Source organism: Monodelphis domestica, chromosome 1 (assembly GCF_027887165.1).
Source record: "Monodelphis domestica isolate mMonDom1 chromosome 1, mMonDom1.pri, whole genome shotgun sequence".
Classification (NCBI taxonomy): Eukaryota; Metazoa; Chordata; class Mammalia; order Didelphimorphia; family Didelphidae; genus Monodelphis; species Monodelphis domestica.
Genome location: NC_077227.1, coordinates 267,184,297 through 267,200,170, shown reverse-complemented (window position 1 = coordinate 267,200,170; position 15,874 = coordinate 267,184,297). Strand labels below are relative to the sequence as shown.

The 15,874-nt window shown below is 33.3% G+C and overlaps 1 protein-coding gene across 2 annotated transcripts in view; it reads right to left on the bottom strand.

Annotated features, from left to right (window-relative positions):
- The window catches only part of KIAA0586 (KIAA0586 ortholog), a 157,409-nt gene that overhangs the window by 84,690 nt on the left and 56,845 nt on the right, over window positions 1–15,874 (bottom strand). For both annotated transcript variants that reach the window (XM_056810816.1, XM_056810815.1), the window contains exons 12-16: window positions 13,970–14,190; window positions 13,425–13,497; window positions 10,377–10,625; window positions 3,140–3,314; window positions 1,083–1,277 (exon numbers count right to left, since the gene is read on the bottom strand). In XM_056810816.1, coding sequence (XP_056666794.1) covers window positions 1,083–1,277; window positions 3,140–3,314; window positions 10,377–10,625; window positions 13,425–13,497; window positions 13,970–14,190 — 913 coding nt within the window. The remainder of the gene's footprint in view (window positions 1–1,082; window positions 1,278–3,139; window positions 3,315–10,376; window positions 10,626–13,424; window positions 13,498–13,969; window positions 14,191–15,874) is intronic.

Genomic DNA, 15,874 nt, shown 5'->3' with positions numbered 1-15,874 from the left:
CTTGCAACCAAGGAATAATGTTCTAAATTGACTAAATAAAATTTTAAAAATAATAATAAATAAAATCACTATTCTATCAAAAAAAGGTAAATAAGAAAGAGAACAAAATTTAAGGGTTTCAATAAAGTTAAATGCTTTATATTCCTGTATGGATAGAAGATTTCTGTAACTCTTTAAAATTATCATTATCAAAATAGAAGAAGTATACATAGAGGGTATGGTAGTAAGCTGTTTAGGATGATTTGTCAAAAAATAATAAAACTAGGGGTGAAAAGGAGTATTATACTAAAAGAAATGGGAAAAAAAGAAGGAAAATGGGATAAGTTATATCACACAAAGAAGCATGGGGAGTGGGTGGAGTGGGATGGAGAAGACTAATACAATGGAAGGGAGGATGATATTTAAACTTGACTCTCACTGAAATTGGTTCAGAGAGGGAAGAACAGACAGATTCATTGGGATATAGAATTGTATATTACCCTTTAGAGAAGTAGAAGGGGAATAAGAAAAGAGGTGGTGGGGAGAGAAGTAATACAAGGGAGGGAGAGGCTGGAGCGGCGACCAAAAAACCCTCAAGTAAGAGGGGAATAGGGAGGGAGGTGGTGGGAACTAAAATATATCTTGCTAAAAATAAAAGAATTTGGGGGGCAGGTAAGTGGCTCAGTGAATTGATAGACAGGAGGTCCTAGGTTCAAATCTGACCTCAGACACTTCCCAGCTGTGTGACTCTGGGCAAGTCACTTAACCCCCATTGCCTAGCCCTTATCACTCTTCTGCCTTGGAACCAATACATATTATTGACTCCCAGATGGAAGGGAAGGGTTTAAAAAAAATTCTTTTTTTAAAAACTCTTATCTTTTGCCTTAGAATCAATACTATGTGTTGGTTCCAAGACCGAAAAGTGGTAAGGGCTAGGCAATGGGGGTTAAGTGACTTGCCCAAGGTCACACAGCTGGGAAGTGTCTGAGGTCAGATTTGAACCTAGGACCTCCCGTCTCTAGGCCTGACTCTCAATCCACTGAACCACCCAGCTGCCCCCTAAAAAAAAGAATTTTTAAAAATAAGAATTTATTTATTCTTACCTAAAAGAATTGCCATGGGAATAAGATGACCTTGTAGTGTGCCTGAAACAAAAGGGGCTTCTTGGCTTGGGCTGAACAAATACTGCTGTTCCTGTTGAGAAGGCGGAGAAAAGGAGCGCAGCTTTCTTGGGTCTGTCCCCACTGATCTGGTTGTCTCTGATTCAGTTTGTGTTTTTGTTGACCTTATCTTAGTACCTACAACAGGCATCAATGAATATATCATATAATTTTATTAACACCAAAATAGACTATTCTGTTCATTTTAAATTGTTTCCCTTTTTTCAAGAATGATTTATAAATTGATATGTAAATAAATTGGCCATGTAACCATTATATAAACTGATAATCAACTATTATTAATAAAAACATACATATCCTTATTATTTGTGACAATGAAGATAATATCTAGAAAGACAATTAAATTAAAGCTCACTGAAGATGTGGTTTTTAAGGTTAGTTTAGTTCTTTGATTAATGATACCTTGCTACAACACATCCCCCAAAATATATACCCAAACAGTCTTGTAAAATAGAATTTATCAGTCATTAATCAAAAGGAGAAATGTGACTTTTAATTGGGCAATATAGTACTAGTGATGAACTATGTATTTGACAGAACTTATAGTCATTCCTTATTGACTTTATCTGCATAGCTGCCATCTTTATCTACTGTATTCTTCTGGATCTCTGCTCTAACTCACTTCATACCATTCTTCAGAGAATTCTCCATATTTGTTGTTTCCAATGGTTCAGTCACATTTAATTGTATCTATCATTATTTTGTTTGATCATCTGCAATCACTGAGAATATTTTATTTTGAGATTTTTAATCACAAATAATTTTGCTATAAATATTTCTGAGCATAGGTGTCTTTTATATATTAATAACCTACCTGGGGCATACATAGGGAAATGATTTCTTAAAACAAGTGCTTACAATTCTTCAGAAAATTAAAAAGATTTAAGTTAAACTGTAAGTCTAGTTTACTGCAATTATGCATGAATAAATTTATTGATCCTACAGTTATCCAATCATAGATATTTTTTAACAAAACCTTATACAAATAAAATATTCCAAGTTGCCTCTAATGCCAATATGGTATAACAATTTCCTGAAAAACAAGGGGGGAGAAAAGAAAAAATGCAGGAGAGAGAAAAGAAAAAGAATTGCTATATTTTCCTTCATTTCCTTCATCAAAAAAAATCTTCATTTCTATGTTAAAACCTATGTAAAATAATTAAACTGTTAGTTAAAATATTTTTAAGACTATCTCATTGAAACAAAATATTAAGGAATTTTTCTACTACCTATTATGCAAAATATTCATCAAAGTATTACACCCAAATTATACAAGGTAACTTTTCTAATTAAAAAAAATTATAATCTGATATTCCACATAAAGGAGAGAAAAGCACCTTTTTTACGTTTTTTAATTGGCAGCAACACTTTCATTGAAAAGGTAAGTGAATTTTATCCATTAATAAGAGACAGAAACATATTCCTATTCCTCACTGAAGCCTATGGGCATACTATCATTTTGTACAAAGGTAGGATAATATTTTCTATTTCATTTAAGTAACTTTTCTGATGATGTCCTGGATTTGGTTTTTCTAATCATCACTATACAATGAACTGCTATAATTATTTCATGCCCCTTTCTTATAACTAAAGACTCATATTCTACTTTATTAACACAGTTTTGATAATAATTCCACAAATCCTTTAGGCCCTGATTTATTTCTCAACCACTACCCCTACCATCTTATTAGGCTTTCTTTACAGAATCAGAATTGCTACAGGTCATTCAGTTATCTTGAGTATCAAAGAATATTTACAAATGATAACAAAAAAAGAAAAGTCATAAGGACACACCTGAGAAAAGAACATAGGCCTGGCACTGAATGGGGCTTCAGACACCATCCAATTCAACCAGTCTAAGGTCAGAGAGGCAGTAAGCATCTAATCATGATTTAAAACCATATTCTCACTCGAGAGCAGTGTTCCACATAAAACTATACAAATTAAAACCAGTATTTGTTTTTTAAAAGTTTCCATACCTTTGACTTGTTCTATGACTTTTGGTCTCTGGGGTCTGGATTTGGAAGATGGTGAAGTAAATCTAAGATATGGACCTTTTTTAAGAGTGCTGCGATGACCTTGATAAACTGGTTTCCCATAAACCTGTAACAAGTATTCACTACCTTGCACCACACTGGTTGTCTTTAGATGCCCCTGCATTCAAAACCAAAGTTACTTGCTCAGAAATTAGTATTAAAAATTGCATTTCATTTTTTTCAGGTAAAGTATATTTTATATGAAATATTACTCAAATACTGAAATGGATTTGTGATCTCCTCAGATGGAGCTTGCAACCCAATCTTGCTAACATATACCATGCAATTCTCATCCGTCCCCCCACATGTATGCCACAGGAGGTCCACTCAACATCAGAGGCCTGACTCACTTTCTCTTGAAATTTCAAGATATTAGTAGAACATTCATGCTATCCACCTTTTATGCCTAGTTCTTACCACATAACCAACCCATTTTCCTTTTTAATTATCTATTTCCGAGATGAAATTCTTTATTTACTATTCTTCTTTAAAATTCTTTATTTGTTATATATTATAGCATGCTCATACCCACCATAGGAATTGCTAATGCCATACTCATTTTCAGTTCTTCAGACAATTCTGTGTTCCATGACTTGCAGCTTTAAAATACTAGACTACTGGTAAATATGGGCCATTTGTGAATGAGAAATTTTTAGAATAATTATTTCCATGTTGTAGACAAGGTCAAATTTTTAAGTTGTTATGGATCTCTTCCACAAAATTCTAAACTGTCTAGGAACTTAATGAAACCATTATAATGTCATCTGCAAAAGGAACATCTAGAAAGATTTGACCTTCCATAAAGAGTCTCTCTTCAACTTGGATGCTGCACTTGATCTCCTCTATCAAGAAATAAATATCTTTGAGGATCATCATCTGATGTTCTGACTAATAGAGATGTCTAACAAGGTTACTTCTGCTGACATAATATCTTTCAAGAAATCCTGAATGATATTGATGCATAAAAAGGAAATCTTATTGGAATATGTTCTTTGTCTTACCAAATCAAATGCTTTTTTATAATTTTATTAACAAGAAACATAATATTTTATACATACCAATAAGATCCTGTGTTATCTATGTCTTTTAGTCAATTTTGTGACTGATAAAGATATGTTCAACTGTGAAATGTCACCTATGAAAGCCTGCCTATACCCTCAACAAGAATGTCCTCAATAAGTGTGCAGACAATTCTCACAAAATGTTTTTATAGGTGAGAAAATATGCATATCAATAGTTGACATTCTCTGGGTCATTGTTTTTTTTTAATTAATAAAATCTAAGATTTTTTTCATCTTTGGTATCACCCCCACCTGCATATACCTTATGTGTCAATCTCTCAACCCCCTTATAATTGTGTTTCTTCCAGAGAGATCTGATTATATTTTATTATTAACCATTAATTTGGTCATACGTCTGAAAAATTATTTTCAATGTGAATATATTTGCTAGATGAAAGTTAAGACCAGGCTCAAACTTTAATCAACAAATTCAGCATTTAATTGAGAATTCAACATTACTGGAAATCATTTTACCTTTATAATCTTGAATTCTGAAATTCCTTCTCTAATCATAAATTCCTAGACCTTCCATTACTCTAGCTGCCATATTCACATTAAATCTGCTCTCCATTCTCATGACCTCATTCCTGTTTTTCTAAATCATGACCTAGTCTGATCTCTCCTTTCCTTCATTTTAAACCCTGCCCCTATAATTAAGCATCAGTAACTTCATTTACTAAAAACCTGCCCCTCCTAAAAAAAAAAGTTAAGAATAAAGGTGTTCTTCCCAATACCAAAAAATGTTCTTTGTACTATAGAATCAACTGTACTGACACCTGCTAAATATCACTTCTAGATCACACATCATTTGCCTTTCTCTACTCTTCTCAAATAGCTACAGAATGTCTCAAAATTATGCAAACTATGCCCATTACAAATATGCACTATTTTCAACCATGTCCTCACCACTAATGAGTCCTTTATATCTATCTCTGACTGACTCCTTATTATATTCTCTAAAACAACTACTCCAACCCCTTCTTTCAGTCTTCATCCATCTAATCACTATCTTCAATAAATGACTGTACTTCCTACTTTACTGAGAAAATCTGGGCTACCACTCTGATCTGTGGTCCCTGCTAAATAATACATCTCAAAAGCTCCTTAGGTGCTTCACGAACCATTACCTCCTTCATTGTTCCAATCTGAGGATAAAGTAGCCTTGCTCCTTACTCACGAAGGAATTATTTTTCTAATGTACATTTGATGTTGGTTCCTTTGGTCTCCTCTTCTGGGATATTACCCCATTGATCATTCCCTGCTTTACTCATACATAGATAGCATTTTCAATCTCTATCTACTTTCTCCTCTACAGCTGCCAAGCAGGCTAATTCATCATCATCCTTTAAAAAAAATGCCAACTTAAAAGGCTACCAACTACTGCTCTTAATCAGTTAATTTAAAGACCTTTTCTTAGTGATGTACCTCTTTAAAGGTTCTGACACAGTCAACTATTTCCTCTCTTAATGAATAATCTTTTCTTAGCTTTTGCAAAACTGTATTTTTCTCATTTTCCTCTTACCTGTATGACCATATCTTCTAAGGTTTTTTTTCCCCCTCCAAAATGTGGATATATCCTAGGATTCTCTCTTGGGGTCATTCATTAATTCTCATTAATTATAACATAGGTAAATGATCTTGAACCTCAACATTCCATCTCTAACTGCTTGTTTTCTATCTCCCCCAGATATATAGGTCATGTCAAAAACTGAACTCATCTTTCTCTCTAATCCCTTCCTCCCCAAATTTCCTAATTCAGTTAATAGCATTGCCATCTTTTTAGTCACCTAGAATCAGATTTCAGCATAATCTCTGACTCTTCCCTTTGCTTTCTTTCCACATTCATGTAACTTACATCCTAACAATTTTTGCCTCTACACTATCTTTTATATTCTTCATTCATTTGGTCTACACTACCATTTAAGCCTTCACTATCTCTGAAATGAATTATTTCAATAGCCTCTTTCGGCTGATCTGTTTGCCTTCAATCTCTCTTTAATCATTCTTTACACAAATGTTAAAATGATCTTCCAAATACATAGATATTACCACATCACTAACTTCTGATCAAATGCCACTGAAGAGTCAAGAAATCTAACTAGAAGTAAAAAGAACCTAAAACCACAGGCCCTGCTTCCTAACAGCCATCATCCAAAGAAGCAGCACTTGTAGAAATCCAACTTGGTCACTTTATCTGGAGGTTAAGCTACCAATATTAGAAATAGGCATGGTTTTATTAATGTAAATATTAAAGATACATTTGTGCTTTTCCTCTTCATCCCAAGTACCATGAACTTTAACTACATGAATAGCAGCTGAAATATCTTATGTATTGTCTTCCCCTTTTAGAATATAAGTTCTTCAAGAGTAGAAACGTTTGTACTTTTCTAACTTTATCTTTAGCACACTTGTATCCTCAGCAGAGTGTTCTGGACCATACTAAATACTTTTAACATACTTTTTCATTTATGCCATTCCCTTGCTCAAAATCTTTCGCTGGCTTAATATTGTGGCTCTAATAGCCAGCTAAGAAAGACAATCAATAGAAGTCTAGGCCAAGAGTTGGGAAGATCTGAGTTCAAATCTGTCCTCAGATACTTACTTACTCTCCTTTTCTTGAGTCCTTACTCATCCCCTTATATTGTCAATTATACACTGACAAGCCTCAGCCTGAGATCACTCCCATCATCTGCTGCCTTCACTCCTACACAAGTGCTATTAGATGAAGGTGGAGAAAATTACATAACCATTCTAACTAGGTCTACTACAAATTTATGTTAAATAACTTCAACTGAGCCCTCACTCATGCATCCTTCTTCACCTCTCTTATCAACTCACTATCCTATTCTTCATAGTGGTTCTTCCAAACTTTTTCACCCTTTCCCAAACGTCCCCCTGGCTCCCCACTCCCTACTCTCTCATCTGAGAACCTTATCTCATATCTTACAGAAAATAATTGAGGTCATTTGCTGTGAGCTCTTCTCTTCTCTTCCTTATCTATAACTCATATAGCCTCTATCACTATCTTCTTTCATCCTGTCTCACATGATGACATGGCCTTATTCCTTGTCAAGGCTTAAGTGATCCCATTCCATTACATCTACTCCAATGAATTGCCTCCTCAGTCTTCCTCATGGTATCACTTATTTTCAATCTCTCCTTGTGTACTGGCTCTTTCCCTATTGCCTACAACATATCCATGTCTCCCTCATCTTCAAAAACATCCTCCCTTGATCTTTCCATATCTGCTATTGTCCTGTAACTCTTCCATCCTTTGTGGTCTTGATAAGGCCATCTAAAATAGATTCCTCCACGTTTTCTCTCTCTCTCTCTCTCACAAATTCCTAGCCTAGTCTCTCTTCTCTTCTACATCTATACACTACTTCACTTGATGATCTAATCAGTTTCCAATGATTTAATAACCATCTCTGTTCTGGCATTCTCAAATTACCTATCCTACCACCAATGCTTTGCTGTCCTCCAATCTCACATCTCCACTGCCTTTCAGATATCTCCAACAGGATGTCCAGTAGACATCTTAAACTTATCATGTCCAAAATGAAATTCATCTTTCCCCCTAAAGACCTTCCCCTCTCTTAACTTTTCTACTACTGACAATGGCAATACCATCCTCCCAGTTCCTCAGGCTTACAATCTAGCTGTCATCCTCAACTCTTCCTCACTCTCTCTCATACCCCTGTTGCCAAGGTCTGTTAATTTCACCTTTTCAACATTTCTCACAAACACCATCTTCTCTCCTCTGCATTGCCACCACTCTGGTATAGGCCCTCATCATCTCACTTCTAGACTACTGCAATATGCTGCTGGTAGGTCTACCTGCCTCAAATGTCTCTGCACTCCAATATATCAACCATTCAGTTACTATAGTGATTTTCCTAAAATTCAGTCTTACCATACCATCTCCCTACTCAGTAAACTCCAAGAATTTCATATTGCCTCTAGGAACAAATACATGAAAATATGCTTTGCATGTATATATACATATGTATAACTGGCATCATATTTCTTTCCTTCTTATTAGGTGGAGGGGTAAAGGGAGGGAGAGAATTTGGAATTGAAATTTTTTCTAAAAAACCATTCATAACCTAGCCCCTTCCTTCTTATACTCTTATATACCTTACTCTTTGCCACATACTCTGACATTTCATCTGTCTGTTCCAGGCATTTTCTCTGGCTGTTCCCCATTCCTGGAATGCTCTCCCACCTCATCGCCACTCAATGGCTTCCTCAAAATGTAAATGAATCATGTCCTCTATAGGAAGTCTTTTCCAACCCCTCTAAATTCTAGTGCCACTCCTCTTCTAATTATTTCCTATTTATCCTAAATGTGTGTACACACACACACACACACACACACACACACACACATATATACACACACATATATACAAAACAGCCACATACCCCCCCATATATATAGATATAAAATGTGGCATATTTGTAAATATTTGCTTTTTTGTTGTCTCTTCCATTAGATTGTGAACTCCTGGAGGGCAGAAACTGTCTTTAACCTCTTTTTGCATCCCCAGTATCTACTAAAGTGCCTGACTGACCCGGACAAGTCACTTAACCTCTACCTACCTAAGTTTTCTCAACTGTAAAATGGAGATAATAATAGCACCTACCTCCCAGGGTTGTTGTGAGGATCAAATGAGATAATATTTGTAAAGCACTTAGCACAATGCTTGGCACATAGTAGGCACTTAATAAATGTCTGTTTCCTTCCTTCCTCTTTCCTATAGGATAGAATATGAACTCCTTAGACCTAGCGTTCAGGACCACCAGTCTAGCTCCAACTTATTTTTCTAGTGTTATTTTATATCATTCTCCTTTATACAGTTCTTATTCCAACCAAAACTGAACTCCTAGTTCTTCTGTGAATCATATATGCCATCACCTTACTCCACACATATGCTGAGATTGTCTCTCATACTCCCAAAGTACTCTCTCGCTGCCTTGTTTCTGCATTTCTGAATCCTCTTATTTCTTCAAGGCTCAGTTCAAGTGCCATGTCTTCTGTCTTCACCAATACTCACAAATTAAAATCTATCACCCCTTCAATAATTTTCCTACAGTATTTTGACTGTATCTTTCCATCTCCTCCCCTGAAGTTTAGCCAGCATCATATTTATCAGTGAGATGCTGTATCTCCTCAACCACAGCAGAACAAGATCCTTGATGTCAAAGCTATTTCATTTTTTAACTTTGCACCTTTAGCACACAGTACAGTGCTTTACACATAGTACACCCAAAAATTCTTTAAATCTGTTCAGTATGGTTATCTCAATTAGCAAAAATTTAGTATAAAATGCATGCCCCTTACAATAAAAATATATCTGATACCTATACAACCTTGAATATAATTTTTTTCATCATTTATAGACAATAATACAAAAGGCACATCTATATTCAACAAACAAAAAATCAAATACAAGCCAAAAAGTAATAAAATAAATTAATGAGTACAACTTCTCATGCATGTATTAATATTCATGTCTTTTGATATGTTATTTATATTATTGTTCATTGTAAGTAAGGGTAAAAACACATATATTAAAGATTCTATTTCTAGAGACCGTTTTTAAAAAGAATTTACATAAATTTTTACAAAAACTTTGATGAACTTGCTAAAATCCCAGTATTTTATCTTCTTACTGTCTTACCCAAAGTATATAATGTCTACTTTTCTGTCATCATTTCAAAGGATGTATTTGTACTAATAGTACTTTGAAATAAAACTAGTAATTTTTTTCAAATGAAAGGTCTTTCTCAGCAATTAATAATATTCTTTGAAGTTCTAAATGTATACATAGTACTCAAGGGCAAGAGGATACAAAATTAAAAGTCCCTACTATCTCTGGATTTATAGCTTAGCTAGATAGTTAAAAATCACAGAAAATAAGGAATATATTTTAAAAAGCAATTATAAATTTCTCATTTCTCATTTTATTACTATGTGCTAAGAAAAGATCGATACCGCTGAATTACAATTCTAAAATCTCAGAAAACCTGTTATATTCTGTAAAACAACTATTCAATTTAAACAATATTAATATTGTAAAAATCAAATGACTAATCAAAGAAACTACTAGTCTTACCTCTTTTCTGTCTTTATCTAAATTTGAAGGATGAATGTTCTTTAGATACATGTTTCTAGAAGTTTCCTCTAACTGCTTTCGAAAATGTTTTCCTTGAAACCCAAATCTATTTACAGTTTTATCTTGAGCATTTGTTTTAATTTCTTTGGTCACTTTTTGATATTGGTTATTTAAGACTTTTTTGGTAAAATTTAACCTTTGATTCTTATCAAATTTCTTATGTTCATAATCTTTTTTTGTCAATTCATCCTGAAAAGAAAACACAAACAACTTAAAAATGATAACATCTAATATTTTATTTTAAAATAATAGAATTCTTCTGTATTAGATGATACAATTTAACAAATCAGAATACTGTTGTTTTCAAAAATTAAATAATCACATAATAAAACAACTAGTCAAATATGAATGAATTTTTCTTTACTTCATACTTACTAAGTATCATCTTTTGCAGAGCACTAGTAATAAAAATTTAGATAAAAACTGGTTTCTGTTCTCACAGAGCCTATGGTCTAATATGAGGATGAGACTCAGATAGCAGTAATGCAAAATAACACCAGAAAAGTTCATTCCAAATAGAAAAAGAGTTGCATGAACTGATCAAGGGCAAAAAGATGACCAAGCTATACAGTAACTAAAACGATGTACATTAAGACAACTCTAAAAGGCAATATAAGTCAAAATCAATTACAACAACATTAATGCTAGTTGGCTAATATTAAGTCTCCCTTTCCTTCAGTTAAGAAACCGTAAACTAGAAGTTTAAGAAGTTACATGTGTAACTTGATCAAAATGATCAAGTATAAGTTCAAAATCATATTATTAGATATCTTTGCTAAGTTTTTTAATGGGAGATACTAATAGTGTTGTGCTTACTGAAATGTAATGAAATATCAAAATGCAATCAAACAAAAAATAAGTACATTAAAGAATTGTAAAATCAAGTGATTTGAGAGGTACAAGAGAGAAAAAAGACAAACAAGGCTTCACAAAAAAAGTAAATAAAATTTTGAGTAGGGCATTGTGAAATGTATAGCAATTTAACAGGCCAAGGGGAAAAGGAAGGCTATTCCAGGAATTCCACAGGCAAAAGGATGAAATGTGCCACTGACCAGGTTAGGACAGGAAAACGGCATACTCCATTTGGCCAAACCATGGAAGGTCTTCAATGACTGGCAAAGGAGTGTGATCTTAGTAGGCAATAGGAAGTCAAAGAAGATATGTGAACAGAAGTAAAATGACCAGATATAAGCCTAAGGAAGATAAGTCATTAGAATAAATGGACTTATGAGCTGTTAGAAAGACAGAATCAACACTATATGGTATCTATCCATTTGTATATGAAGGGTGAGATAGAGGAATTCATCAACGCTAACATCATAGTTTCGAACATAAAACACTAAATCAACTGTAACACCACTGATAGAAACAATGAAATCAGAAAGAATAGATGGGGAAGCCGAGGAAGGTAGGGTTATGGTACAGATATGCTCAGTTTTGAACACATGAATTTGAGGTGCTGGTATACTTTGGCTGATGATATTCTAAAGCTAGTTGGAGATATAAAGACTGAATGAAGCTCATAAAAAAGGTCAAGCCTAGTAATATGAGCACAAGTGATAGGTGAAGTCATGGATATAAATTACATTGTTAAGATATAGAAAAAAGAGGAAAAAGCCCAGAATAAAAACTTTAAGGGATCAGGAAGAGAATGGGGGATCAGCAAAAGTGAAAAAAAGAAGCAGGCAGAGATTTAAGCTAACACAATTACTATGTCTCTCAAGCCAAGAAAAGACAGATTATCTAAAAGAAAAGTATGCTCAACAATCCCACATGTTGTAAAGAAGTCAAAGAAAAATGGAAAATGCCAATGAATTTCAATTTATGAGGGCAATGATGACTCTTTCTGTTTCAGTACAGTAATAGGGGCATAAAAAAGATTTTAAAGAACTAAAAAGTGGCAAAAAAAGAAAAAGTACTGAATATTGATAACTTTTTCCATAAATCTGGCTATGAAAAGGAGACAATAAATGGGACCAAAAGACAAAAGGAAAGCCTTTTCTGTAGTAAAGAAAACTTTACATATTTATAAACCAAAGGGAAAAAGCCAGTGGAAAGGCAGAGATTGAAGATAAGTAAAAGAGAAATACAATCAATTAATAAACATTTATTAAGGAACAGCTCTAAGACAAGCTCCTGGAGAATATAGAAAATGATCAAAAGCAGAGGTAAAGAAAGCAGAGAGAAGAAAAAAAGAATAGATGCCGATTCTAAGAAGTTTTAAAGAATATAAAGAACACATGACAAAATTCCTTGATGAATGAAATCAAGACTGTCAGAGAATTGGCATTTAACAGTAGACTATGGGGGAACTGGTAGGATGTGGAGAAAGAAGAGAGAAGAATAAGTTTAGAATGCTTAGATGCTAAGAAGAATAAAAAGTCAGTAAGAGGTTGTCAACTGTACCTGGGACACAGAGATATATTAGACACTACATCCAAATTGTAGTTACACCAAGTTTTCATCATAAACATTCATATACTTGTAAGAATTCATAGAATTTTGGGACTTTCAGAAGGAAGTTTGAAGATTAATTAATTGAATCACAACAGAAAACTAAGGCTCAGAAAGATTATATAATTTGTCATATTGAGTTACTGGTATAGATGGGACTTCTGATACAAGTAATCATTTTGGCATATAACACTGTCTCAGTTTTGATATTTCATAACAATATTAAAAGTACATTTTCCTCAAATGAGAGGTAGAGGTAGAAATGGATGAATTTTTTACATTGTTTTTGTTTAAATATTTGCATTGTCTTCAATTCCTTTTCTATTATAAAGTCATTATGAGACCATTATAAAATTTTCCAAATAAAAGGACAACCACAATTGCAAAGTAGGCTTGCTACTATTAGGAATCAAGTAATGATAGGGACAATGTGATGGTATTAGAATATATAATAGAAACAATTACAGGATGAATGTGTTTATCACTTTCAAGGTAGAATCAATACTAGTCTTAAAAAAAACTCTCATTTACTACCTGAATTTCTTGAGTGATTATTTCAATCCATTTACCCACTGTCTTTCTAATACGAAATTTTTCCAACATGTCTCTAAAAGAAAAGATAATTTCCATTAGTCTCTAATCATCAGAATAGAATCAGAATCAAATACTATTTTTTCCTATAATTGTTAATCTGTTTGCAATCCAGTCTATCCATCTATAAAAGAAAACAGATCCTATGAATCTTCCTTTCCAAAATGTATAAAGAAAAAATAATTGAAAAACGTACTAATAGAAGCAAACATGTAACAAAGATGAAATAACTTACCAGAGGAAAACAAAACCACCTTCTGACTTCATCAGTAAAATTAATAAAATAGTATATTCTTCATTTGCAAACTATTAATTCCATTGCTTTTAAAAGTTTCACATATTAATAGAGACTAGGAAAACTCCTCTATTAAAGAATAACAAAAGTGGAACAATTTGAGTACTTGAAAGTACAGCAAAGCCTATTGAACCGACAAATTCATTGAGAATGAAAGAGGTGCCGAGTAATAGGATACCAACAACTTTATTACCTGTTAGTAGCCAGGGCATTAATAAAGGAATACATAGCAGCTCCATCTTTTGCATGAATAATGGCTTCAAGGTTTTCTTCAAGAACTTTTTTATTATTTTGCACTCCTCTTAAAATTTTTTCAGCTTCTTTCAAAATAGATTTTGCTGTTTTGGTTGATTTGGAACGGCCTGGACTCTGTGGAAGATCAGTAACTCCAAAGGTGCTCAAAGACTCTTCTGGCTACAATAAAATATAATGTGTAAGTAAATGCTTGTTGACTAAATATATAAAATCTTGTGCATTTTTATGTTTCTTCTTTGGCTTTTTTTCCTTTTTTTTCAATTAACAAGGTCTTATATGGTCTCTCCTTTCCTCTTACTGAAAAAGAAAAAAATAATTACCCATACTCACATTAAGAGAGAAAAATATTTGTAACAAATATGCATAGTCAATCAAAACAACTTCTAATATTGGCCATTACTAAAAGCATATGCCTCCTTCTGCATCTTGAGCCCATCTCTGTCAGGAGGATTATACCAGGCCTCTGGAATCCTGGTTGTTTAGAGTTCTTAAGTCTTTCAGAGTTGTTTGTTTTTAGAATGATGTTATTGTCTTCATTTCTCTCTTGGTTCTGGGGTCACTGTAGTCTGAATCAGTTCATACAAATCTTCCTTAGTATTTCTGACACCATCCTTTCTGCCATTTCTTACAGGGCAATAGTTAATCCATTATATTGATATACATTCATTCATTCCCTAATGAGTGGGCATTTCTTACGTTTACAGCTCTCTGACAGCACAGAAAGTTCTGCTACAAATATTTCTGTACATATGGATCATTTTCTTCCTCCTGTGATCTTTTTTGGGCATAGACTCAGACTAGTACAACTGATCAAAGAACATGGATTTTAATCATTTTTTAGGTATAAATACAAATTGTTTTCCAGAATGACTGGACAGATTAATGAACAAATGGAAACAAAGCAGGTTACCTACTTGGAGAATAGCTAAATAAGTTAATGAAAAAGTATAATACCATAAAAAAGATGATTAAGAATTCAAAGACACATGATCTCACAGCAGATCACAATCCATCCATGCTGAATTAATTGATACAACTCTAGTTGCCTAATTTTTTCTTAGTTTTTAAATCTTTGTTATAGATAGTTCACTGAGCAGGGAAGATGGAGAGGTATTCAGAAATTATTAAGTAAAAACAAAAGGTATAAATGTTTTTAAAATTATGATGAAATACAAGCCAAATAAAATTTGGTATCATGACAAATATAATTTTTTTATAAAAATATCAATCACCTAAAGTTAAGGTGAGGACTACAACTATTGCAGCAACAAATCCCATGTCAGTATCCAATATAGAATAGGATTCTACCACAAGTACTTAAAACTACAAATTTGAAGCTAGAAGGAACCTTGAAGAACTAGTCCACTTCTATCATTCTGCAGACTGAAAAAACTGAGGTTGAGAGAATTTAAGTGACTTATGTAAAGTCACAAAAAATAAAGTCATAGAGACAGTTTTTAAACCCAGTCCTCTAAACAAGTGCTCTTTCTAATGTATCATTTTGCATTTCAATTCAAAAGCAACAATAAAAATATTTATGATGAAAATTCGTTAAAATCGGGTTCCAGAAATATAGAAGTATTATGGTATTTACTTGTCCTTTCACACCTTTTCCTCTTTCTTTGCTATCTTTGGAATACAGGGCTATTAGCTGCACCCCTAGATTAAAAAGTATGAATTGAGTGACTTTTTATACCTCCAACTTGTATTATCACAACTAAATACTTGTAGTAATAAATGAGATACTGAGTTCTTTGTCATGGAAGATATTTTTTAAAAAGGCTAATATCTACAAGACAAGGTTGTTGTAGAAAGGTTTCATATTTCAGGTAGGGGTCAGATT